Below are 27,767 nucleotides of genomic sequence, written 5' to 3' on the forward strand. Positions count from 1 at the left end.
GGCTCCAAAATATGGCATTGTATTAACATGGGATTAGGGAACAAAATCATTCTAGGAAGTATACCCAGATCATGTCAGAGAAATGATTATCTTTTATATGAAATACCTATAGCAGATGAAAGATTTCAGTTTTATCTAACCAAGGTTCAGATTGTTTCCTTCACTCCTCAGTAGGAAAAAAGAATAAATTCCACTTTTTTGTGGACCATCAACTATCAGAGATGCAGTACAGTCTCTTGACTGAGAAAGGGGTTATGATCTTCCAGAAACATATAGGTATGAAAGTAGAATCACTCAAGCTAAGGATGTGGTAGGTGAAAAATAACAGATTGCAAATGATACCATTTACAAATCTGTAACCATGTGTGTGTATGTGCACACAAGCATGTGCATGTAATTGTATGTGTACATGCATGTGTTTGTGTGTGTGTCCAAACTGAATTTTTGAACTCTAAAGCACAAACCTGTTACTTGCTAGCTACAAGCAGTATAGTTGGTTGTAAATTTTGGTAACACCTGGACTAAGCAGAAGTGACACTTACTGAATCCTCCAATTAATAAAGAGACATGAGGCAGAACCACAATTAGGAGACGGATCTTGCACTGTGCTTCTGCCTATAGACTATTAAGATGGAGAAAACTGGGCTGGAATGGGAAAGATCCTGGAAATGGGTGGCCCCATAGAGAAAAATGCCAAGGACACCCAAGGACTGGCTGGTTAAGCACAAGACTGGAAACTGCAAGACAGCTGCACAGCATGAACCAGCATGATTTTCTGCCCAACTTTTCCCGACTAGCAGCAATCTTCCAGGTGGGAAGTCAAGACCAAGAGAATATGACTTTGTGGGGGAGAAAGCGAGCGTATGCGTGAAATAATCCAGTAGGGTAAAAGCTTGAATCTTGTTGGTTCTTAAATACATGCCAGTACCAAATCCACTACAGGCTGTTGTTTACTCTGTCTCTTCCATGACAGCGATTCATATAAAACCACTTCAAAGAAGGTATTATACAACTGTCCACACAATGTAACAACTGTCCCTAACTGTAACTCTACTGTCTGCCGTAATACAGTAGCAGATTTCAATTTCCTTTAAAAAAAACACTTGCTGGTTAGCAGAAGATTAGTGTAATGCTTTTGGATTATTACTTTAGTCTTCTTTTAATGAGAAAGATGCCATCCTCCTCATAGGATGAAAACTGGTTAAAAGACAGCAAAACATGAATAATGACAAAAAAAGTTTCTGAAGCATTCTGTGAGGTATCAGACTACTTTTATTGCTGGTGAAGAAAAGGTATAAATTGAAATTTCAGATCATACTACAGTGAGTATGGTTGCAAACAGCAAAACATAATTTCACCAGTGCAAAATCACCTGGAAAACTTAGAGAGAAATGTCAATTAGAATGGGAAACTTTCATCATTTTGTGTAATGGTCAAAATCCCAAATATGCTACATTGAAAAGGTACGAATGTACAGACACAGGGAAATTAAGTTGTATGTGCAATACACATGCAGTTTACCCTTACATGCAATCACAAGTGTTTCAAGAAAATTTCCATCGGCATTATCACCTTAAAATGAACATTGATTTAATAAATATTATCATAACACAGCAGTAAAATGGAAGCTATTGGAAAACACTGATGTCAGTCAAACTAGCCAGATCCCAAAGCAAATTGATGTTCCCTCCAGCTCATGTTCTCTTTTTTAATCTTTTATGCATGCAGGTGTTTACAGAGCAAATCTGTTTCACTACCTTTCTCTTATCTTAATGAAGATGCATTTAATAATAAAAGATCCATCTTCCACTATGATAGCTATGACATGTTCTTAAGTAGAATTTATTTACAAGGAATTAATCTTTGCCAAAATTCAAAAGAGATGGACTTAATGAAGTATTATGACTCTCTCGAAATAATTATTTCAAATTCACTGCAGTATTTTTATTTTACTGCCCCTTGCTGATACACATTTTTAGTTGCTTCTAACTGCCTGAAGTTGACTTCCTAATCTATAGAATGGATCCAATGTCATTTCTGCTAAAATGAAGGAATGTTCTAATCTGACACAGCTACCAAAATGAATCAGCTGTATTTACTGATTACCTGCACTGGTAGTCAATCAATAATCTTGCTTGCTTTGTAGAACATACTTGAGTCTTATACTAACTTAAACTATTTTGTTTCAAGAACACTGTCATTTCTGATATGAACCCAACTTCTGACCAATATCCTTCCATTCACCTTTGAACTCCTCACTGTTTCCCATACCAGAGTTCTTAGTAAATCTTATCTTCCAGAACTTCTCTCATACCATAATCTCCTTCCACAGTAACCTTCTCCTCCTCATCAGCCCTCCCAGAATCCGTAGATTAGTCCTATCAACTTCCCCATCTGAATCTTTCTCTAAAAACCTTCCTTCCCACTTTTCCTCAGTACGAATTTCTCTCTATTCCTCACACCTCACTTGCTCCTTAACTCTTGCTCTCTATATCTGGACAATACTATCGCTGTTGCCCTCCTCTTCCAGTTTCAGGGTGGCAATTACCCCATGACTTTACTTCCTCTCTGCTTACACTCCATATTTTCTAGCCCAAATATTCCTCCAAATATATAACTAACATGTTAAAAAAAAAAAAAAAAAAAGGCAAACCATGATAGCACACAGGATAGCATTAAAAATGGTAAGATAAAAAATTAATTGCTTCTTGGAGGAAGTGTAAAAAGCAGTAATTATGAAAAATATATAGGATGGTTTAGATCTACTGCTTACTAGACTCAAGTATTTATGAATCCTTTGCATTTGTCTTCACAGAAATACTTGATTATGACCATTAGAGTAATTAGATGACATTTCAAGTGAGACTGCACGGATTCTGCTCTCTGTCCAGTTCTACTATAACTGCAAACTAGGAAGATGGAACAAAAATGAAAGAGCTAAGGAGTATATAAAACTGAGCTGAGGTACACACCTGCATTCATTTTGGAGGACAGAATCAGAATTTAAAATAGTAAGTTGAAAAAGACTCTCTAATCTAATTTAAAAGCAGAAAATAAATGGCCAGAAGCAGCCAGACAGCAGGCAAGCTCAATCAGGTATTTACTGTGCCTCATATCCCTTTGCTACTCAAAACTCCAGTTTATTGTTTATCACATCACAACAAACAACTGTGTAATGTTTTTGCAAAAATGAGAAATGTCATTCCAAGCTCTGTTGACAGGAGCGCTCTGCAGTAGTTTGGCTGACTTTGGATACCACAGTTTAAAAACTGTGCAGACTGGACAGTTCCAGTGAGACCAACAAAAATGATAAAAGTTTTTAAAAAGATATAATATATGAGAAAAAAATTAAAAGTATTTGTATTGTTTTTTTCAATAAAAACATGGCTAAGCAGAAGTATGACAGAACTCTTTCAACATATGAAAGATTTTTATACTGGTAAAAAGATGAAGAGAAATCAATTAAACTTGCAGCAAAGATTCAGATAACATCTTAGTAAAAAATATTGAACTATCAGAGGCAAATTGGTAGAAGTCCATCTGTATGGCCTACTACTCTAAGTTACAGAATATCCTCTACTGTATATTCTTAAGAGTATATCAGGAATGGAACTGGATATCATGATTTTTTGAGGCCCCCACTACTCCAAGTAGAAAAACCATGTCTGGCTAAAGGCTGACAAATGCTATAATTGCAACACGACACTCATGCTTGTGGCATTGCGACGGATTTAACTAGAACCAAAAAACAACTGTGCAGTAATAGAAGATCCTGCAGTTATTATTTGAAGCCATAAAAAAAAAGCATGCAAAAAACTGGGCATAGACATTTCACTTTTGCCATTCTCCCCAACTGTCATTCCTCCAAAACACATTAGCTGTTTCATCTTCCCCCATGCACATGTTCCTGTGCAGAAATACCGGAATTTGTGTCAGGAAATCAGAGATTTCCTTCTTACATACCACCACTAAGCAGTATATAAGGGGATGATTAGCCAGCTTCTCTTAAACTGAACAATTTTCAAAAATGTGGAAGGCTAGACATTATTTCCTCAGAATAATCCACATAGAAAATAACATTTACTCTGAAATCTGAGAGGATCATGACAGAAAGTATTTCTCCTAACACCATTAGAAGACATTTGCTTCATATCACTCATCTGGAATTAAATTGAAAGGTAAACTAACTAAAAAGTTGGTTTTTTTAATTTTCTGTTTCAATGCATTGCCAATATGCCTCCTCCAGAAAAACATTTTGCTCATTTTAGAGCTGAGGGAAGGAAAACAAAGGAAGAAAAGTTATTGATGTAATTGTCAAGAGCTGATTCCAAAAGTGACCGTTCCACACAATCAACAAGCATGACTGCATTTTCACCTAAATCAAAGCTATATATCCCTTGAATTTAGCAGATCCTTGATAAAAGCAAGTTTTGCTGCTTGCATGTTTAAATGTTTACACATTTACATGTGGCAGCCAAAGAATTCATGCTTCATCCTTCATAATGTAAACTCAGTGAGATATTGCTCTCCTTGTGCATCCCTGTGTATATGGTATATAAGTATACAATGGGGAAGCACAGTCTGAGACTTCTTCTCCATTGAAGCACTTGGAAAAGGATAGTATCATGAGAGTGTATTTCTTGTGTCAGGCTGCCTATTTCTTTAATAATCCCTTTTCACTTATTGAAGCTGTTTCCTTTAACAACTACTTGTTCTATATATCCTTAAGGAAATTGTAAGAAAAAAAAAGGAAATGTTTTAATTACTTTCTTTAGCCAGATTTCTGTATTTCATATTTATTTATTTAGATGTTATGATTGCTATAACTTTAAGAGCCCAAGTAGCAGCAAGCCTCCAAATATTTCTAAGACATCCTAAAGTAGTTCACATACTAAAAATTAACTCTGCTCATATTGTAGATCTGAATAAAGTATCTTGCTGTATCTGTACACATTTACAAACACTTTTGGATAGAGCTCACATAACTAGACTGAAACATTTAACATGCTCAGCTCTTACACAGGCCTTAGAATATATTTTTCTTTACATTACTAATAGCAGCTAAAATTACTAGTTTTATTATAAACCAATTTAAAATTTGCTTTTAAAAGATATTTTACTCAAAGTATTTCATTAAGCTTTGAAACTAATTCCAAAAAGATTAATACAATGATGACCTCATACAATGAGTCCCTTCATTGGACTCCCTCTTAAGAAAATGTTCCATCTAAGCATTGTTTTGCAAAATATCCTCATGTAAACACTAGTTAAATTACAGTCTTTTCAGATCTTTTTCATCAAGTGTACTTAGAAAAATTTGATTTTTCTCAGAAAATGTTTTTTTTCGATGTTGTAGTTTGAATTCTATGAAGTCTTCTAACTAATTACCTCATGTCATTTCAATCAACTTACTTTTAGTGTCCTAGATGGAAAATAGAAGAAAAGTCATCAATTTTGCATCATGAGCCAGCAAACAGGTCAGGCAAAGTATATTAATACTCTTTTCCTGATAAGAACACACTTGGTAACATCACCTCAGTAATATTAAAACACTAAAAGCTGTATTCAAATAGTAGACTTATGACAAAAATCACATACACACAAAAAATGAATAAAAACAAGGGCAAAACAATCTGTATATATATACTGTACCTGTACTCTTGCAGGAGAACTTCGTTTTTTTATCACACAACCGTATAGTTCCATTACAGCCTTTTTCATCACTACCATCTTCACAGTCCTTTTCTCCATCACAGCGCCACAACTCAGGAACACAGTTGCCATCAGGACTGCACTGAAATTCCTTCCCATTGCATCTTCCAGGAGATGGAGTTTCTTAGAAAAAATAAGAATTACATCAAAGAATTTGCTCACGATTTTTTTCTCTTTCAGCTCTACAATGACACAGACATACACATGTACTTCTCTAGCCTCACCTTTGCATAGTGAATATTCTAAGTTAAAGACAGAATAAGTAGGAAGTGGACCCTACATGCTGACACAAGTGGATCTTTAGGTCAACAGAACGGTTCTTAGGCCACTCATATTCCATGTTCTCCCCTGCTCCAGCTTCTCATCCCTTCTCCGTTCTGACCAAAGAGAAAACCACAGTCCCCAAGTGTAACACTCAACATTCACTATTCCTTCCTAACTCATTACTTCAACACAAGCTCCAGACAAGCTCTCTCTTAACCTGCTCACTCCTGTCACTCCCCCTTCACCACTGGCTCAAGGTAAATACCACATTTTTTACATAGCTGTCAGACAAGGATGAATTTGGGGATGTAAGGAAGACCAAGGCTGATGAAATTTTTCTGGTGCTGTGAAAGCCCTTCCTCTCTGCCTTGAGATACATTCCCCTCCTTCTTCTCCCTCCTCCACTTTTCCAACAAACTCCATCTCCTACTTCATAAAATATAACAGGTGTCAAGGAATGCTTCTTTCTGGCAGAAATCAGAACGGTCATACCTCTACTCCAAATTATGTAAGAGTTCTGACCTCCCACACCTGCCAGACTCATGCTGTCACAGCACGACAGACAAGCTGCAGCCTTCCCAAATTCCATAGCAACAAAAATAAATTCAGTGCAGCTACAGAATCAGTCTTCAATGTTTTGAAGAACAATAATTATGTGATTTAAATTATTCATAATATATTTAATTATCTTATCTATTTTCAAGATGTCCTTTTCAATTTTGCTCTTGCCCCCAGTTTGCTAGATAAACTATTACCATTATGTCTACTATTCATAACATACGAATGATGGTTAAATGTATTTTAAAGCAATGATAAAGTTGTACAGTCCAACTGTTTGTACCAAAAAGCATTATTTGAATAAATGTTTCTAGTACTGGCTACAACCATTTTTTTATTAAAAGTCACCTTGCTATTTCCTAAATGATTTGCATTCTTGCATTCAATCGTAAGTGAAGAAAAGACACTGTTCCTGGACAAGTGTACATCATGTAGCAGAACAGGCCACCAGAGATGTATGAGCTAACTCTGACTGTGGCAAATGATGCTGTTTCACAGACTGTGACTCAAATCCCAGAATAACACGGTATCATATAAAAAGGTGGAGTGGGACTTAAAGCTCTGAGATGGCAGTGCATGGGGGCAGGTTAACGGTTGTGTTCCAGACTAATTTTTTTTATGCAGATAAGTAATAGTAAATTTTGTAAACATAAAAACTAAGACTTTTGCACTACTCATGCACAGCATTCTGCCGATTCGTCTGTTTGTATGAGGTCTGCAGATAAGATTTAGAATGCCAATTCATGGAATAAGGTCGATAAAATTGAGTACAATTACTTTGTTATGCGAAAAATCACTATGAGAAAACTACGAGGGAAAAATATTCCCTCATTCTTTTCTGCTTATTCTTTATCCTTTGCCACAACTACCCTCCTCTTCTTTCCCCACCCAAATAAATAGAAGGTATGGCATTTGAATGGGACTTTATTTTGTTAAAACATGTTTCAGTTTAATCTTCATGTTTAATGTTTCAGTTACACTATCAAAAAAATTTTTTTTAATCACATGTATATGAGAGGGTTACTGTGTAAAAATACTGGAAAAAAAAAAAAAGCAGTAACTTAAGGAATGTTGCTTGCTGGCTCTTTATCCAAGTAGCATGTACCTCTATTAAAAGGACAAAAATCACGTTCAGCATATTTCAGTAAAGTAAAACTATGGAATTTATCTCAGTATAATATCCATTTTGGTTTCAAATACATCATTCTTCTATGGTATGCTTCTGTATTGTCATATTACATCTGAAATTTTCAAAGCTTGTTGTAAAATGTATTAACCAAATTCCTTCCAGTACCCTGTTCCAACAAGGTCCTGAAAGCAACCTTCCTCTTAAATCATAAAATGCAGCAATGTAAACTGCCTCTTCCCAGCCACCACTCTGTTCTATTCCTACTTCCACTATAATCACCTTCTCTACCAATTACTCTGTGTAATACTTCTGTGTCCAAATAAAAGGCAGATTTCCATAGAGAATAAAAGGCAGAGGAGACTACATGGGCAAATTTCTCAGTTGCCTGAACAGGTTTAGAGGGGGAGAGAAAGACTGGCAACTTTGAACAGTTAAATGATAAAAGGAAGTTTGGAGACTATCTGTGCCAAGGGAAAGAAGAAAAATGCTTAAGTTATCCTAGGTGGGTTCCAACGGGTCTATTAAAAATATAACTGAAATATGATTTGTAAGTAAGACGACTGGACAGTTATTTAAATCAATTATGAATACTACCAGCCCTATACAACTGTACACTGTAATTTGTAGTTAGGGACTAACACGCTTCATGGCTATCTGAAATAGAAAGAAACACAATATCCAGCCTGTATATCTGTCTCTAAATGTGTCCTCTGAGGTTTCTGGAACCTAGTTCCCTTCTTTATATACTGATGGAAGACTTAGGGATGCTCTGAGGGATGTGCATTTTAAAAGGGATGCACTGAGCTTTATATATTTTCCATTCCAACTTTTACCAAGGTTAAAAGAGTTTTCTCTTTTCCACTCACTGAAGAATGTATTCATAATAAAGTACTAAAATGTAGGAAAAATAGCTAACCTTCCTTGGTGCAGTTTGTTTTGGTTTCATCACTGTAATCTCCACAGTCGTTGTCACCATCACATGCCCAGTGACCTGGGATACATCTGCCACTATAACATCTGAACTGATTGGCAGAACATGAGTGAATACAGCCTAATTCGTCACTCCCATCACCACAGTCGTCATCTGTGAATATTATTTATATAAATATTTTTTTAAAGGTTTAAAAGACAAAAAGACTGAATAAAATATCTCAGGACAAACAAGGTATTGCTGAAAAGACTACAGAAAAATAATGTGCAGGAAATGGAATAGCATGGGTTTTTTTTATTCCCCACTGGATTAGAGTAACTTTGTAATATAAGCAATTTCTTAACCCTATCTTAACAATAGCACTGTCTGTCAATAGCAGCTCTGTCATTTTGGGTAGCCTAACCCCTTATTCTATCACAGATACCGGTAAGCACTAGAAGGCTCTGGATTTTCTTCTCTTCTTCAGTCATCTGTGACTACACAGGCTCCCAAATACAGTAGCTTTGTTTTAGTCCCAGTGATTCAAGCTTCATATAACCCAAAATGAAAACCTGATGTCAGAATGTCTTTGCAGTAGTATTACAAGAGTTGCTTCTATGCACTTGCAAACAGTATAAGTTGGAGAGAGACAGCGCACACAAATAAGGGTGGAATGTAGTTTCTCATTACTTTAACATTGTAGTCATTACAACAATCTTAAGGCGATTCCCATAATTTGATTATGATTGCCAAGGAATGGAGAAGATAAGTATGTTAGATAAACACTAAAGAGTCGCCTTGCTTTCAGCAAGCATACTGTGATAATTTGGGGAATCTCTCCGTTTACAGCTGTAAATTCCTGTCATTGTCATAAAATTATAGTAATATTGAATGCTGTAGTGGATGTAGAACCAACTCAGTATTATTAGAACTGGCATGACATTTCTCCCACATCACAAGCTCTGGGAAAACATTAATATGAACAGCTGTCATTCAAATATGCACTCCTTAGGACAAAAGAAGTATCTACACTGTAAGGCCTTCTCCACCTTCCATATGGAGGGATGCTGTTTAAGTGGAACTTGCCCACAAACAATGAAAACACTATGTATTGCCCCTGGAATGGTTTTGTTTTCTAAAAGTAGGAAATACTTTCATAAGTAATCTTTTTTTTTTTATAATCAAGCATTACATCATACTTCATTCTACAGAATATACCATTTGCAACTATTTCCATATCCACCGCATCATTCCTCATATGCAGCCTCAATTTTGCAATTCTCAAAATTAGGTCAGCAATTTAAAACTATTATATTTATTCTCTGACCCGTTACAAGCCAAACTGATAATATCAGTCTCAGAAGAAAAGAATGAGTATCAAAACAACATTTACCTAATATTCACCATATTAGTTTCAGATATCAAACACTTGGTACTTGCCTGAATCACAGAGCCATTTGCTGCTAATGCATCTTCCATTTTTGCATATAAATTGAGTTAGTGGCTCACAGGTTGGAAACTCTGTGGAAGTATTCAAAAGAAACACAGTAATGCTTTAATGTGTATTGTCTTTATTAATACTGCTCCACCCTCCTATATGTATAAATTACACAAATAAAATGTATTGCATCAAACATTCACACCTGCCAGAGACTTAGCTGGAGAGGAAGAAAAGGAATGAGATGAAAAACAAAGGATAAAAGGGCTTTTAACTGTAAATACAAGTCCAAACCCTGTCCTTTATTAATCTGAACTGCTGAAATGCATGCTTCTGCATCATATGACATGGTCCTAGACTCCAGTCACATCAAGGCTTTCTTTGCTATTAAGCATCCTAATATTTATGACCAATTATAGCTTGATGATTAACAGAGGCACTGTATTTTCAATAAATTTATTTTTCAAAAAATGTTCTGTAATTGCAATAAAACTACCAGTAAAACACAGGAGACTATAGAAGACTATAAAATGAGAAGGTTAAGCAGCAAGTGAAAGAACAGTCGACAAATAAAGTTAATGTGCATTGATGTAACAAAATCCAGAATTAAAAAGTCAGTATTTACAATCATGTCTTACATGGATTCCAGTAAAAAATAGTAGAAAATAGACATTATCATTCAGAAAGTACAGGCTTATCTATAATACACATAGTGTTTTATTTTATTTTTATAAATGTCTAATATGCTTCTGCTTAAAAGAATTTTTTTCTGCACAGACTTTTCATGAAATCAACTGGGTAACTACGTATGTGCACTCATGCTAATAAAAATACTCAACAGAGCTTGCATCCATTCAGTTTTGAAAATATGAGATCTGCTTCACTGAACATGGAAATTCACACAAACCAATCTGAAAGTCTGACTTGATTCAAATGGGTAAGTCACATGCCTAAATTCTCTATACAGACCTTCCAGAGAATAATATGCTCCTCAGTAACTGTTAAAACACCTAATGCAAACCAAAGACAACAATATGAACAATCCTCTTGCACTGTAGCCTAAGGAGTAGTTTCTCCTTCACTGAAGAATTTCAGATTGGAAATCCCTAGGTACTACACCCTAAATGCAACAGAAAAAACTATCCGAAATGATGCATAATCCTGGCAGCTACACCAGAACTGCCCAAGATTAGAACAGGTCTCTCAATGATATTGCTCATGGTGTTTTCCTGTCTACATTGAGTTGTTGTAGTGTTGTTTCAAAGTCAACATAACGCCAAATTTCACAAAGAGTTTGAGAATTGGCCCGTGTAGTCATTCAGTACCAAAGGGTTTTACTCAAACTTCTAAAACATGCCACATAAACACAACTTTTCCTTATGACAAGTACTGAAATATTTAGTCAATGAACTTCTGCACTTGCATTTGCTGCTTCTTGCGGCCTTTTGTGCAGAAAATGTTTTACAGTACTAATTCAGGAGTTACTATTTTTTAAGGAAGCTCAGGGGAACTCCTTGGCTTAAATGAAGCAACAAACCAGCTGCATCAAATGGTAGAATTTAGAGCTCACCAAGAACACCGTGAGACTGAAGGGATTATTCTTCTGCTTCAGCAGATGAAAAGGGTGGGAAGAAAAGTTAATATCACCACCAACAACGGTTTTTCAATCACTCCCCAAAATGTTTGTGGGGGGCCGGGGGTGGTGGGAGGGAAGGCATTCATCAAAAGAAGGCTCTTTCTCTTGGGGGAACACATTGCAATGACAACTAAAAATCTATCCTGAGTCAAGTAACATAGGTCAGCAAATGAGATGGTATTTAGTTATGCATATGCCTTATGTGTTTCAAGCAATGATGAAAGCTATTTTTAATTTGGCCTTTCAGTTGTTCATTAATTTTTCTACAAATCAAATTTAACTCATGTATTAAATCTTTTTTTCCTCCTTTTTCATATACAAACACCTTCATGACTTTATTTTCTTTATGTTCATCTGTCTATGTAAGACCCGTATAAAGAGACAGAAACTAATTAAAATGAATTGTGATGTACTATTGCTATGACAATGATTTACTTGGAAGTTACTTAAGACCAAAAGCACATCTTCCTTTTCACCTTCATGGAGACATTCTGATTCCATCTTTTTTCCTTTCCCTTTACTGTCCATATTTTTTGACTTACTTTGCACCTTGGCAATTTCAGCTTTGTTTTTATTGATCTGAGCTAGAGCAAAAGACTTTCAGTTTTCAATGACCCTGATTCATTGCTCCCCCTCTAAATTTTCTTCAGGGATTCTGTCTTTGTCATCTTCATATGACACCCAATATATATCAGCGTTACACAAGGAGTCGGTCTCCCAGCTAAGATTTTACAATTTTGTGACAAGCATGCATGTGAGCGTGCGCGCACTGCTTCCCATTAACCTCTTCAGATTTGCTATGTAGGCCACCTTTTAGTATGCCAGGAACTAGACATACTCTGAAAGACAAATTCCACATGAAAGCATAAGACAGATAATTCTAAGAAAATTATGGGCAGCAGAAATAATTAAGCCAGATTTCTATACCCTCACGCACACATCCCTCTTCTCACGATTCTCAGCCCACCATAGAGCCCACGCAGAGACCTCTGCAGTACCTCTCTTTGCTTCTCAGAGCTCTACTCCTGCATCCTAGAGGACCGACACAATACTCCCCCTCACTCTCCCTATGGCCTCCCCAATTCTCCTTTCCTATTTCACAACAGAGACACATGTCCTGTAGCTGATTCACAGACACCTCTGCACTGATTACCAGATTCCTGCTGATTACCAGCAGACAGACAAAATAAGAAAGGTGATTCCTGAGCTCTCAGTGAAGTCTCTCTATTAGCATGGAACCCCCTAATGTAGGTTCTCTCCACTATCCAGTTGTCCTGTAAAACCTCCATTGCTTTGAGACTTCTTTTGTCCTTTGGTTATTGAGTGTAAATGGTATGACAGAGAGAACTGATAGACAGATGGACATGATCATAAATCCTGTTTCCTTTAGAAAAGTAAGAGAAAATATAGAGTGTTTATTTTCAGCTCTCCTTCAGAATTGCTATGCTTCTAAACAAATGTGTTTTTATCTTAAGAAATAGTATGTGCAATAAAATACTAGCATCAGCCTTCTGGTCCTGCTGTAAACAGCTGTAAACAGGCAAAAGTATACATAAGCTTTTGAATTAATAGAAAGAGCCAAAGTTATTTACAGCTGAAGACTGGTTCAGTCAAAAATGAAGGATTTGTAATGGTAACAAAAAGTAAACCATGATTTTATTTTTAAAACAACTACTGGATACAACTAGAATTATAAACGGTTTCATAGAACAGTAGTGAATAGCTAAATATTTTTGTTAGTAACAATGCCATTAGCATGCTCTAGCTAGCACGAAATCATGAGGCAGAATGAAAAAAAATGAAATATTAGACATATTTGTACATCCACAGTGCTTGAGAATAAAACAAGATTATAAAATAATAGAACATATGTAAAGTCTTGCCAAACTGAAATACAAACATCAGGTAAAATAAATGCTGATTAGATGACCGCAAGGAAAATTCAAGGTCTGCTCACAGGATACTATAAGAAAAACATACAAGTTACAAAGATGACATTGAGATCTATAAATTGATAAGCTGTCCAAGGAACACAAAGGACAGCTAGTCGGATAAACTATTGTCATACACAGAATGTAATTTTTGAGATTTTAAAATACAGTGAGTCTACTGGGATCACCTATTCTATCTCTGTATATAACTGGCAACAAGAGTTATTTGATTTGGATTGCAGCAATTAGAAATCTGCCTTAATGATATTCTCATTTTCACTCACAAAATGATTTTGATTTTGTCAAATGTCATCTATTCTGAAGTAATTGATCAGAGTTGTCAATATCAAATTAGATTTCTTTTTTTCTTGTTTAAATCACTAGGGAAAGAAGAAAGAAGAAGAAAGTAATGAGAAATAAGAAAGGTGAAAGCAGGTGAATACTCCAGGAAGAGTAACAACTACTTACACTTAGAAATCCTGAAAAATCTTGAAGGCAGTTATAAAAGAAGAAGATGCTGAAAATTACAGACGGCCTTAAAAAGTAACAATGTAAGGCTGACTAATAGGCATTAGCTGGTTGCCAGTCATGAATAACTTATAATTAAACAATCTTAAGTGCCTTGGGATCAACGGAATTTACAGGTTGGACCCTACGCACTGCCTTCCACAGATTCGCTGGTAGCTAAGGTGCTGCAGGTTTATGTTTAGAAAGCACAGGACATCGTGATCTCAGCCTGCGACTTCCATTTATGTATTTACTTTCTAGGTGATTCATCCTTGCTTTCCACTGAAAGGGCTTCACAACTATTAATATTTTTGCAGAACAACTGTTATTAGTAATAGAACTCTAATAACTCTAATAAAAAGGTTTACAGCAGTAAGAAGTTTCAGAAAAGCAAATAAAGTAACATTTTATTGAATACATTGCTTTCACACATTTTGATTTTATTTTGATCTTTAATAGTGAATCAAGCTAAAATATCACCTATATCTGAGAAGAATCCAGGTTCAACTGCTAAGTATCCTAACAAACACACTTCATATTTTAACCTTCTTATGCAACAAACTCTCACCCCCTGCCTACATGATTGATGCTACTAAAATATTCACTCTGCATTCTTTCTTGGAAACACTTGAAAAGTCGTTTCACAAACATATCCTCCTATACGGCAGCATACACACTAACTCGTATTAATGTCTTATTTACCAGTTCTTTCTTACTTACTAATTCATATTAGGAAGTCAAATAGTATCACAAATATTACCTTGTAAACAGGAAACGCTGATAAAATATTTTGCAGACAGTTCACTGATCTCCCTGCTCTCAGACTCACAACAGTTACCTTTCAAACAGATGAAAGCAGTCCTGTTGACTTACAAAAACCTAAATTGCTTGGAACCAGCTGATTTAGAGAGTGCATCTCTTTTTGTGATAGCTCAGTAATGCAGCAATCAGCAGAGATGCCCATAAAAAATATCTTGAGATATTACCAAGAATAACTCCATTTTCTGCAAAATACCATCACCAAATACCCTTCTGTTCAGATGCGAAGCAGCCTGATTTTATTGACATCCAGAATATGCTGAGGGGACCCATGTCAAGAGGTATGTGGCTGAGACAAAGATCAATTTATGAGGAGTGACAATATTTGATAATGGGTTGTAAATTAGCGGAAGTATTAAGCTGACTGAATTGCATATTTGGTATTGTAGTGAAATTTGGCATTGATGGAATAGGTAGCCTTTGTTTTGGATTTATTTATTAATCAAAATCCATCTTTCATTTCAGAAAGAATATTATCAGTTCATTTAAGACGAAAAAGACCTCTCAGACTTCTATTGGTCAGTTCACATGAAGAGAGATCCTTATATGTGTTTGTCCTTTTACACAGTAATTTTACTTTTTTCCAGGAGGAAATTTATGTACTTACCACAGGATGTCATTTCATCTGTTTCATCGCCACAGTCATTTTCCCTGTCACACAGCCACGATGTTGGAATACAGCGTCCATTCCCACAAGAAAATTGGTCAGCCTGACATGTTCTTGCTGTCAAGACAAAACACTCCAAAAATGCAAGGGAAGTGGACTAAATCTGTTAGGTCACTCAGTGCATGTCTGTACATAGAAGCTGTAAGTCCAGAGGGTGTCTGCTGGCCTGGCTGCTCATTATACCTGACCTGACAGCATCACCCACTTCCTTTGATTTCAGACAAAACTGAGGTAATCTACAGGACTGTGCCCTAGCCCTGTACTTTATAATTCTTAATGATTTCTTTAGCAAATGACAAACTGAAGTTTTATATGTAATTATACAAAATCAGGTGATGAAAGAGCATTAGTGCTTGATAAAATGACATAAATGCTACAGATGAAGTAAACAAAAATCATGGCATAAAAATACCTAGGCTACAACAGGAATCTTAACTCACTCTTATTTGTGTAGCTTCTCTTTTATAACATAAACAATGATCTAGTTACATTCACATTTAGACTGAAAAATTATAATATAACATATGAGTGCAATGTGCCTGGCCACACCGTTCTTGCAATCTTTGCTTTCGAAAGTATGCGACGGTAACTATCCATTAAAGTAAAGGATATACGGTCTTTCTTCTGCAGAAATAAAGACCACTAAAAGAGATTATACTATGTAACCACAAATGATTTTAGAAGACAATGAATAGTAAAACTTGAATAAAAATCTACCTGACATAAAGCTGACACTACTTATGGTTGTTTTTATTCAAGATGTCAGCCCATAACTACAAGGTCAGTGATAGTGACATAGATTTTGATTAAAAATTTAAGCTTTTGAAGTTTGTCTATTCATATGTGAGTTCCACACTTAAAAAAAAAAAAAGATGAATATATTAGAAATTCCAGTAATAAAAGAATATTTTTTCCATTTCCTGTTATAAATTAACATTTTTCTTTTTCTTCCCAGAAACAGCCCAAAATATGCGAATATAAATGTAAAATCGTTCAAAGAAAAATTTTTTTTTTTTAACATCAGTAGAGTTTGCCACTGGAGGAACAAAGGAAAAAAAAGGAATACAAAATTCAACCCACAGCCAACTACAATACAGATGCAAAATATGATCTTCAAATAAGACTTATTCTATGGACATACAGTTGAATATCAAAGGATATCAAGATTTATTAAAATTTGCAATAACACTGTAGAGGTGATATAGACTCAATAGGTCTGTATCTGTGCTAGAGGGTTTTTTAGCCCATCCACACAAGTAACAACCAGCGAACAGGTTATTATATATATGAAATTTTAAATCAAGGAATATGAGTTCAGGGAATATTTTAATACACAAATGTATACTACCTATCACTGTATTTCTGTTAAAAAGAGACATGAGTTAGCCTGTATATTAGCTTGTGTATCTCGTATATCAGACATTTAATGATTGTTTAGTGTAGTCTACTGACCAGCCCTAAATATCACTTCCCTACATGCAAAGGACAGATTTGGAACTCCAAGATTTATTGTAGTGGAATCAGCAAACTGTCTTGGTCTTGAAATTTCCTTAAAAATCCAATATACAACCAATAAATTACAGACACCAAACAATTTCCAAGGTACCAAGGGGAAATTGAATAAATAATTATACTTTTGTCAGCATAAAACAAAATTTACTACTGAGATGGCACTCATCACAGCATGTTAACAAACAAAATTCTAACTGCCAATAAAGATTTAGCAGGGACAAATCTGCACCCAAGCAGTGCTTTGACAGTCAACCCATATGGATAGATTAAGTGCTAAATTAATTCAGAAAGCACAGTCAAGCACAAGGCTTAAGTAAAATATAATTTGCATTCCAGCCTTAGTAGCAACAAAATATGAATTAGTTTAAAATGGCAATAATCAGATTACTAGTAGCAGACTTGTTCAGTTCAGTTCAAAGCAGATTTGAATTGTTTATTGAACTGAAGTTAGGAAAGTATGCACAGCCAAGTAAAGTTTTTACCTGCACAGGTTTTATTTGATTCATCTTCATTATTACCACAGTCATTAGCTCCATCACAAAGCCACCTCTTGGGAATGCAGCGATTATTCTGGCACTTGAATTGATCATCAGGACAACTATGATTGACTGAGGGGAGAAGGGAGGGGGAAAAAAAAAGCTTTTCCTAAGAACATAATCAGAGAAAAGCAGCTGAAAAAAATACAATGAATGTATTTACTGGTGATGTAGTTAGTATGATTAGCCAGTATTTATAATCACCATGATAGAGAAAATATTCAGCAATCCAGTCTTGAAGGATAGGATAAGATATGTAGCAGGATTTTACAAGTACAGATAAAAAGATGTCTAACGGACATGGATAAAACTCCAGTTCCCAAAGGTTTAACAGAATGCAAGGTATCACCCTGTGTGTCTCACATATATTATCAATTAAACCCATAAGTTTAACATTATTTGAGTTATACCAGTTAATACTACCTGAAAATACAATCATAACCATCCAAAAATTTTGTTTTGTTTTGTTTTTTTGGAGGATAGAGATGGAGATTTACAGTTCAAAACTTCAGGTGAAAAGCACTGCATATAAACAATAGAGATGTGAACCATGAACTAGTTTAGTCCTAACAAACCCCATAGACTAATATTTCAATTGTTCATTCCAACAACATTATAATATATATATATACACACATATTCCTGCAATTCTGTAACTCAGAATGCCGATATGCCTTGAACAAGCAATTAAATTACAGCAATTTACTCAGACAAAATGTAGGTGTATGTGCATGTGTGTTTATAAACATATACAAATAATCTGTCAGCAAAGGAACTACCATGATTTAACAGCGTTCACAATTTAGCATGTATCCCCATGCTACCTAGTATCTATTTAATTATTACCTACAATATGCTTATTCGTATCAGTAATATGAGCTTAACTGTAATTATAATAAAACAGCATTGACAAACAACAGACTACTCTTATATGAGAATTAATTTTAAATAGAAGCAAAGAAAATATTAAAGATATTGGCCAAGCCTACAAAACCCCCAAATTTCTTCTTTTATAGATCAAATCTTCAGTAGCTTGTGTGATACAACAGAGCAGCAGCTCCATTATATTTAAGAACAGCAGGCTATCTACCTAACTCCATTTCATCCACTTCATGGATTCATCTAAAATGTGAAAGTCCTTTTTCAACATACTAGCATTTATTTAGTGTGAGAAAGATGTGCTGTTCCAAAATGTAGGAACTGGAACAAGTTTCTCTAAACAAAATCACTGAAGGCTCAGTTTCTAGAAGCTGCACCCACTTCCGTAGCAGTTCTCTATGCACAAGGTTTCACCATTCATCTTTTCCTAAGTGCATTGAATCAGACATGGATTCACATAATACTTCCAAAACTTTACTTATGCTTAAGATGTAACTACAAAGTTTCACATGCTTATTTATGCATGAGATCATATTTGGTCCTTTTCCAACACCTACAAAAAGGAGTTGAAAGATATCTGCATAGGATCATCTTGAGTTGAACAGGAAATATTACATTTTCTTTAGTGTACTTTAATTCAGGTCCTACTCTGGGACAGGTCAGGTCAGGGATGTGTTATTTTTTCCAAGATAAAAAACAAAAATATTGGAATAGAAAAGTAAAAAAAAAAAAGGGGGGGGGTAGAATATTTTAAAAAAATTAATACAGATATGTGCAAAAACACAAACAGTGTTGGATCCATCATTCACCATCAAGTCCACGTTTCTGTTCTGTATAAATAACCTTAGGAATAATAAAAAAAAATCCTTGAAGTAATATATATAAATTGAGAGTAATTTAGTCATAGAGATATGCCGAGACCTTGCTAATATGCTGATATGTGCCATCAACCCATGAATAAAAATATTGAAGGCAGCAAGAATAAAGGCTATTTCACAATAGGTTTAAAATAAAAATAAATCCTTATTGAATTGCAAATGTAGATGACTTAACACTGATCTCTGAGTCATTAAATTAATCAGTTTCTCGATGTCACCATACAATTACTATTTAATGCTAAATAAAACAACAAATATGTCTCCATTTACCCCAAAATGTAATTGTATACACCAAGACTATAAGCAATCTTTAGTGCTAATATGGTTGAATTAACAAAAATGATTTATTTAAACCATATATTATATGCATCTACTTAAGCATGTTCATTTCTGGGTAGCCTATACATGGATGAAGAACGTATCTTTTCCTCAGCAGAAATCACTACCTATTCCTGAAGGCTAGGAAATTTGTTATTTTACTTGTCACTTAAATTAGACTATTTTTAACTTTTCACATAGAGCTAAAATTTTTATCTGGTACAAACACGAGTACTGCAGAACTGTGGTCTAACAAGATTTTTCAGACACTTCTTCATTTAAAAATAAAGAAGTAGCTCTTTACTAACATATATTTTTTAAGTACTCAAGACAATAAGAACACATTGATCTGAGCTACCTGAGGGCCTGCTCAAATTTCAAGATGAGATCCAAAATAGTCATTATACCTTTGGAATATTAAGTATTTATCTGAATATTCAGAATGACAGCCAGAAGGATTTTTCAAAGTGCATAGAGAGAATACACATTTGCTTTCCATTCATTCAAAATCAAGTCAGTAGATATGTATTTATTAGCAGGGAATGTATATACGGGAGAAGAAAGGCAGCGTTTTTAAAGGGGGGGGGGAGAGAAATGTTAGTATTGGTATGAATCAGAATGTGAGTGTGAAAGCACAAAAGAAACATTTGAGTGGCATGGGTTGATGGCATTTATATCAGCATATTAGCAAGGTCTCAACATATCTATATGCAGCTTCTCAAAAATCCAGATCAGGAAAACAAAGGACAGTCTAAAACCACATTACACGAAGGGCAAACTGAAGTCATTGAGTGATGATGTTGAGAAGATAAAAAGCAGGACTGGTGCCGTAAGACATTCAAATAAAGAGACAAAAGACAATCAGCGTCTGATTCTGAAGGGCATAGAAGAAACATTCAAGAATCAGCACATGGTTGCCAACCTGAGACGGATCCAGGAAATACGATGAGGATTCAATCGTTGGCATCACTTGTCCTCCACATCACTCGCAAATAATACTGGAGAAACTAGATGGACATGTGTCTTATGAGTAACTGAGAATTTGAGAACGTGTATGAGTGAAATCTGTTTTTTGTTTAAAGTAATAATGACCTTCCCCTCTTAAACAGTCTGGGACTAAGCTCTACTACATAAGTAGAAAGTTGCTGCTAAAACATTGCTATTTCCTTAAAGAAGAATGCCATCAAGTTTTCTTTATTTTTATCAATATAAAATGAGGTAAACAGATAAACAAACAGAAATAGAATAACAAAGGGAATAGAGATACAAGTTGCTAAGTGCATAACCAAAATATTATACCACAGTAAGCAAGGATTTGGACAACTTGTCTAATGTTTCTAAAACTGTGCATATTAATTTCAATGACCATATATACCTCTGTTGTTTACTTATGCTGAAAATTTATGTGTCAAAAGGTGAAAATGCAACACACTGTCAAGTACAGTGGGAAAAAGCAGTTATTCAAGAGTGAACAGGCTATCTCACAAACCAGTTTTTCTAACTACCAAATATCATGGAAAGGATGAAGACTTCTGAAAGCACAGAACTTATGTAAATACTGTCAGCTTGTTCTTCCACCTGTACTAAATACACATGCTCTGCTTATTGTATGCTAATGACAAGATCTGAGGTAATACAACAAGAGCAGCAAACTATATACAGTATCATTTCAAACGCTGGCTTAACAAAAATCTCAAGGTCTTTTCCACCTACTTACCCCTCCACAGTTTCTTTTTTAGAAGTTTAACATATATCTGGAAATAAACAGTATTAAAATGAAAGGACACCTTGCTGGCTTATTCCTGACATTTCAGTAGCTTTTATCTTTGACCTTTCTACCTATTCTTCCTATTGGAATTAACATAGAGGGAGTGCGATGCGGATGGCACAAGAACTCTTCATGAGTGTTTTGTGTGGAGGGTGCAAGAACACTGCAAGTAAAGACTAATCGAAGGCAGTAAGGTATTCCAACTCTCATAATACTTAGGAAGCAATCTAGTTTGGAATGTGACTGGAGAAAAAAACAACCCTGTTACTAGCCATCTGATAAAAATTGAAGACTTTTTTTAAAATCTGACTTTAACATTAGAGATATAGAAATTACTTCAGATGGTATTTAAGTTTTTGCCCATATACGTTCACCATATATATTCACTAATATGTTGTGTATTCATAATTGCAAATATTTTAGACTAAGTCAAAAAGAGCTATTTATGTTATTATAGCAACTGAAAGGAGATTACTATTATCATACTAGCTGCTTAAACTGTATTTCACATACAGATTTGGGAATAGATTATGATTTCATTTGTACCTGTATAAATCCTGAGTATTACACACGTTGATCAATGAATTATTCTAAATTACACTAATGGGAATGAGAATCAAGTCAACTATCTATACCAAAAGATTTTCCATTTCATTGTCGTCATTAGTTGAACTCCTTAAATAAGTCTAAGAATTCCTAGTATTCAAGTAAGATGTTAGTAAAAACTACTATTCAAAACAATCAACTGGATTCATGTTTGGAAAAGTACTATAATTTAAATCTGTAAGGACTACTACACGCAGCCACCAAAACATATAAATGCAAGAAGGAAGCAAAACTAATTAGGTAACAGCCATGCAGAAAAGGACCCAAGACTTACCAAGGATCACAAGCTTGGTATGTATCAACAACATCAGACCAATGTGAACCAGGCAAGAATCACCAAAGGATGTATAAATAGGACTGTCATCCATTAGTCACAAACTCCTTCAGCCTAGTCAGCTTCACAAATGCCTCAGCAGAAGTACATATATCCGGTTTTGGACACCCAACCCCAAGAAACAATTGGCAAAGTTCAAAGAGCAATGAAATGTAAAAAACTATCTACTAGGAAAGAGAACAGATGGGGGTTGTTTTGTCTAGAAAAGATAAGAATGAGAGACCATGATAAGAGTTTTTGGACACCCAGAACAATGCTGCACTGCAGAAAAGTATAATCAGTTCTTCATGCCTACAATGGATAGGAAGATAAATATTGTATTTTCATTTTGGCAAAGATTTGGTTTAGATAGATGATCTAATGATAGAGATGGTAAGCACTGAGACATGCCAAGTAGGGAAAGAGATGAGTTTTCACTGCTGCAACTCTAACTTTATTTTAGGCTAAGTAGCTTCCACGAATGACACAGATATCCAATTGGTACGTTTTCTGATTCTTTGTTTCAACATTAGGCCTCCTCTACAGAAAAAAAAACAATACAGCTCCAGTAAAACTGTATTTTTAAATACAAAATACAACTCACTGAAAACTGGAAATGCTTGAGAAAAATACATGAACTGCAAAGGGGAAAAATTTCAAGAAAATTTAACAAAGAAGACAAAACAGGCAATTACCCACGGCGCGTATTCAAGTTTGCCTAAAATACATATAATTCAGGTAACATTAAGTCCTCCAGCTTTTGCAGAAAATGCTTGAATTTATATAGAAGCATTTTCTACAAACAATAACAAGGCACTGTAAGCTAGCATGCCTTTAGTCAAACTTTAATATTCTGGGTTTGTCTAACTTATATGAGTGTCGGTTAAATGATCCTGTGTTTCCAAAGCACCTTAAGACCCTAAGGTGACAAACAAACAGTACATTATCAGTAGTATGTCAGATTCATTTCCACTGACAGGAGGCATACAGAATTGTCTTTCTGAAAAATGTTTTATGATTATTGAGAAGCAAATCCCTTTCTTTGCACATATATCTGGTCCCACTTACCCTCTCTACGATACAGAAGAAAACCAGGGAAGCTTTAAAGCATCTTCTGATCTTGCACTCTACTTTCTTGGACTCTCTTCAAGACTTCAATGCCAACAGTCAATGAAGTGTTTAATAACATTACGCTCAGTAATTGTCTGTTGTGTAGTTAAATCTATTGTCTTCATTTTGCAAGCAATAATTCTGTACGTGCAGGTGACACCAAATTAGGGGACTAGCTGATACACATGAGAACAGAGCTGCCATTCGGAGGGACCTAGACAGGCTGGAGGAAGGGGATCTTATGAAAGTCAACAAGGAAGAATGCAAATAATCCCTGGCATACAGGCTGGGTGCTGGCTCTGTGGAAAAGGACTCGGGGCTCTTGGTTGACAGCAACCTGAACAAGGGCCAGCAGTGCGCCCTGGCAGCAAGGAAGGCCCACAGCACCCTTGGCTCTAACAACAGGAGCACAGCCAGGCGAGGAAAGTGATCATCACCCACATCTAGACTATTACAGTTGTGGGCCCCTGTGACAGTGTGCCTCCTCCCGCCCCCAACCTGACCTTTCACCCGTAACCCTGGTCAAGACCTGACTGCTCAGACAATAACCACCAGTAGCGGTCGTGATGGCTGCATCCGGCTCAAATTGGACTCTGAGGAGACAGATAACAGTACAATAGCCAAGGGCTAATTCAGCATGCGCCAACCAAAATATGGTTGGCATGAAAATATGACTACGAGTCAACCATCTTACCCCACAAACAGGGGACAGCCCAGAGCCCGCTGAGCTCTCCTGCATGGCAGCGGGCTGCATGCCAGGACCTCCCCTTGAGCAGGGACACCTCTCAAGGTTACTCCTCGAGGCTGAGAGATTCCTTACCCGCAACAGATCCTCGGTAAGCGACTAATAGCACGCTGAAACTTTGCAGACTTTGCTAAGTTGCATCTTGGATTAATTGTGTACATGATCCTTTAGACACAAACCGTTGACCAAGTCTGGGACTAAGATTGGATCCAGCTGCGCCCAGACTCCTCTGAGGAGGAGTTTGGAAAGCAAGGGGGTCCACTCTGAACCTCACTACTCAACAGGAGGGTCTCCTTGACGATTCTGTCTAACCCTGTCTTCTATGCAGTAAATAACCGAGTGTACCTTGCCATTGAACCTTGTTAAACCACTGCCTTATTTACCATCGATCTCAGTAAATCATATTGCTGCTTCTCTCTTACGAGTGAAGTGCATCACTCATCCGCAACAGCCCCCCAATACAAGAAAGACATGAATAAACTGGAGTGAGGGCTACCAAGATGGCAGCCCTTCTCTCTTCAGCCTGGAAAAGAGCTTGAGGGGAAAAAAATTATCAACTTTCCCATACCTCTGAAGAGGTTATTGAGTAGACAGAGCCAGGCTCTTCACGGTGGTGCACGATGGGAGGATGAGAGACAACAGACAAGAATTGAAACAATAGACATTCAGACTGGATATAATGAGAAACATTTTCACCATGAGGACAGTCAAGCAGTAGCAGAGGTTGTTCAGACAGTTTGTGCAGTCTCCATCCCTGGAGATTTTCAGGACCTGACTGGATAAAGCCCTTAATAACCTAGTCTGACCTCAAGGCTGATTCTGCTTTTAGAAGAAGCTTGGACTAGAGACCTTCTTAGGCCCCTTCCAACCTGAATTATCCTATGACCCTTGTTAAAAAAAGCACAATAGTGGGAAACAAAGCAAAAATAACTACACTTAAAGAAGTATAAATGACAATATCAAAATCAAAAGATGACTGATGCACTGTTCTTGTACTGTGCTATGAAACCAGCACACAAATGCAATTTAACAGGATTACTATTATTATATACAGGAAAAGAAGCAAATTAAACATTACACGAATTACTTCATGATTATTTCTTTTTTCTGACTTCACTCAGACTTAATATTTAACATAGAAATAGATTATCTTGTTCACAATTTTTAAAATAATTTATGAGGTATGGTTTAAAATGTAAAAGAGTACATACAGCAAACATTCGAATGTTCATCACTGCCATCCAGACAGTCATCATCTCCATCACAGCGCCAGCGATCCTGGATACAGCGCTTATTGTTACACTGAAACTGTTCAGCTTTGCACAGCTGTGGCAGCACTTCTCCAGGTTTAACTAAGAAAAACATCCAAGAAGCCCATATGTTTTATCAGTTTGACAGATACAGAATGCAATACTACCTGTATATAAATAGATACAAATTCTTTTGCTATTACTCTTCAGAATACTTTGTAGTAAACTTCTTATATTTAAAGTAATTCCACCTGAAGCTTGTAGCAACATGCATATCTGAGTGTATGGTTGAGGGAACGTATTTTTAACAAGTTGGAAAACTCAAAACAGAATGCCACTCAAACTGTTTTTTAAATTCATGCTCAGACAACAGACACTAAAAATTGTAAAGTAATTGTAATAGCTCATTGACAATGAGCAGAAAATTTTTTTTACAGATACAGACGAAATTCTGATGCTAGCTAAAGGGCCAGAAAATGATTGCTGAAAAACTGATTCCTGGATCCAAGCAACAACTCAAGACACCTAGATTATGCACTGGTACAGACTCAGCAAAGGAGGAAGGATAAAATTCTACTGAGGTAGAATTAAGTAGCAAGCTACAAGTTTATTGATAAACTCAGGCAGATACATTCCTCAACACAACGTTCAGAATGCTTCATGTGCAAATACAACACATCACTCTATAACCCTGTAAACATCAAAGTCTTTGGAAAGAGCTGGGTATTGAAGTGTTTTGGGAAAAAGCAGGAAACCTGCTTCATTCAGATCTGAAAACATCTAAACTCTTTTCCTAGTGCTTACAATCCATCTTACCAGCAAGAAGTCCACTTTTCAGAATTCTATGCTAAAAATAAATAGTTGTCTTTGGTAACTGTGATGGATCTGCAAGGCATGCATTTGGGTAAAGTTCTCCGTGACTGTGAACTCAATAACATTCAACACATTATGAAATAATTCTTTCACTTTACTCAGCACTACTACAGCTATAGCTGGAGACTGATGTAAAGTTTTACACACTACACTCAAGAAACATATGAATCAATGAGAGAATTCTGAATATATTACAAATATTAAGTCTAAACATTTAGTAAGTTACCTATAGTAAATGTATTATCTGATGAGTTATTACTTTTAATTGAAAATCTCACATTTTGTTATGAACACAAAGATCTTTTACCAGTGTTTCAATGAAGACATCCAAGGAATAGATGCAAGAAAGAGAATGCAAGATTTGAATCATCTATGTCAGGACTTATTATATATAAAAATATCTGCTTGACATGTTTTATGAACAGTTTCAGCACGAGCACTTGCTATGCCAGATTTCAATTTAAAATATTTAGTCCATGTAGTATTCTGAAACCAGTTAATATTGATTGACATTTTTTGACATTTCTGATATTCTATAAAATACAAAGGAGGCCTGTGAAGTATTTCAGTGTTTTATCATATCAGACATCATGAAACATTTTCCAATGCATTTCCATGCTCAAATATTATACACTTAATATTTTGTCTTTTTTAAATCCTTACTACATTTAACAATCTGTCTTCAATTAGAAAGTTTATTCAAGGAATAGCTGTTTGTCCTACAGAACTACAAAAAGCCTCTAGGAGATTTCATGTTTTTGTTTTATTTTCAGATCTAACTTTATCCCTTTACAGCAATATCAACCTAGATATTCATTAAAAAGTCTTACTCATGCAGGTTGTATTGTTTTCCTCCAAAAGCTGATTATCAGCACAGGCACAAACTCTGCCTCCAGGAATGGCTAAACAAAGAGTGCTGCAGCCTCCATTATTAACACGACACGCATTATCACCTGTAAAAGTGAAAGAGCAACTTTAAAACTAACAGCCATGCTAAAAGAAGAAGGTATTTTGAGAATGCAAGAACATTAAAAAAAAAAAAAAACTTTCTACAATTATTTTCTGTTTTAGAGAACATCATTCCTGTAGTTTGGTTCCCACAGGTTGTAACACTACCATAAGGTTTTAGTTACAGGTTGCAATAACTTGTAAAAATAAAAAAAACAATTTCAGCATCAGCTCACAACATTCTTGCCCACATGAGGAATGAGAAGAATAAATATTACAAAATATTTAACATGACCCAGCTACACATGCTGAAAGACCACCATGTATGTAGTAGTAAGAAATATTGGTGGGGGGTCAGGGAGAAATAGTCTGATGTCTATATTCTGCAGCTACACAAGTTAAAATAATCTGACCGCACAAGGCAGACTAAGAAAAAAACAAAAAAGAAACAAAAATTAAA

General features: G+C 35.7%; 1 protein-coding gene across 1 annotated transcript in view; it reads right to left on the bottom strand.

Moving 5' to 3' along the window:
• Nucleotides 1-27,767, bottom strand: part of LRP1B (LDL receptor related protein 1B) — a 752,762-nt gene that overhangs the window by 253,797 nt on the left and 471,198 nt on the right. Inside the window, exons 15-21 of the mRNA XM_067299399.1 lie at nt 27,190-27,312; nt 25,448-25,588; nt 17,566-17,691; nt 15,512-15,628; nt 10,014-10,094; nt 8,580-8,747; nt 5,653-5,835 (exon numbers count right to left, since the gene is read on the bottom strand). Coding sequence (XP_067155500.1) covers nt 5,653-5,835; nt 8,580-8,747; nt 10,014-10,094; nt 15,512-15,628; nt 17,566-17,691; nt 25,448-25,588; nt 27,190-27,312 — 939 coding nt within the window. The remainder of the gene's footprint in view (nt 1-5,652; nt 5,836-8,579; nt 8,748-10,013; nt 10,095-15,511; nt 15,629-17,565; nt 17,692-25,447; nt 25,589-27,189; nt 27,313-27,767) is intronic.

The sequence above is a fragment of the Apteryx mantelli genome, chromosome 6, assembly GCF_036417845.1.
Source record: "Apteryx mantelli isolate bAptMan1 chromosome 6, bAptMan1.hap1, whole genome shotgun sequence".
Classification (NCBI taxonomy): Eukaryota; Metazoa; Chordata; class Aves; order Apterygiformes; family Apterygidae; genus Apteryx; species Apteryx mantelli.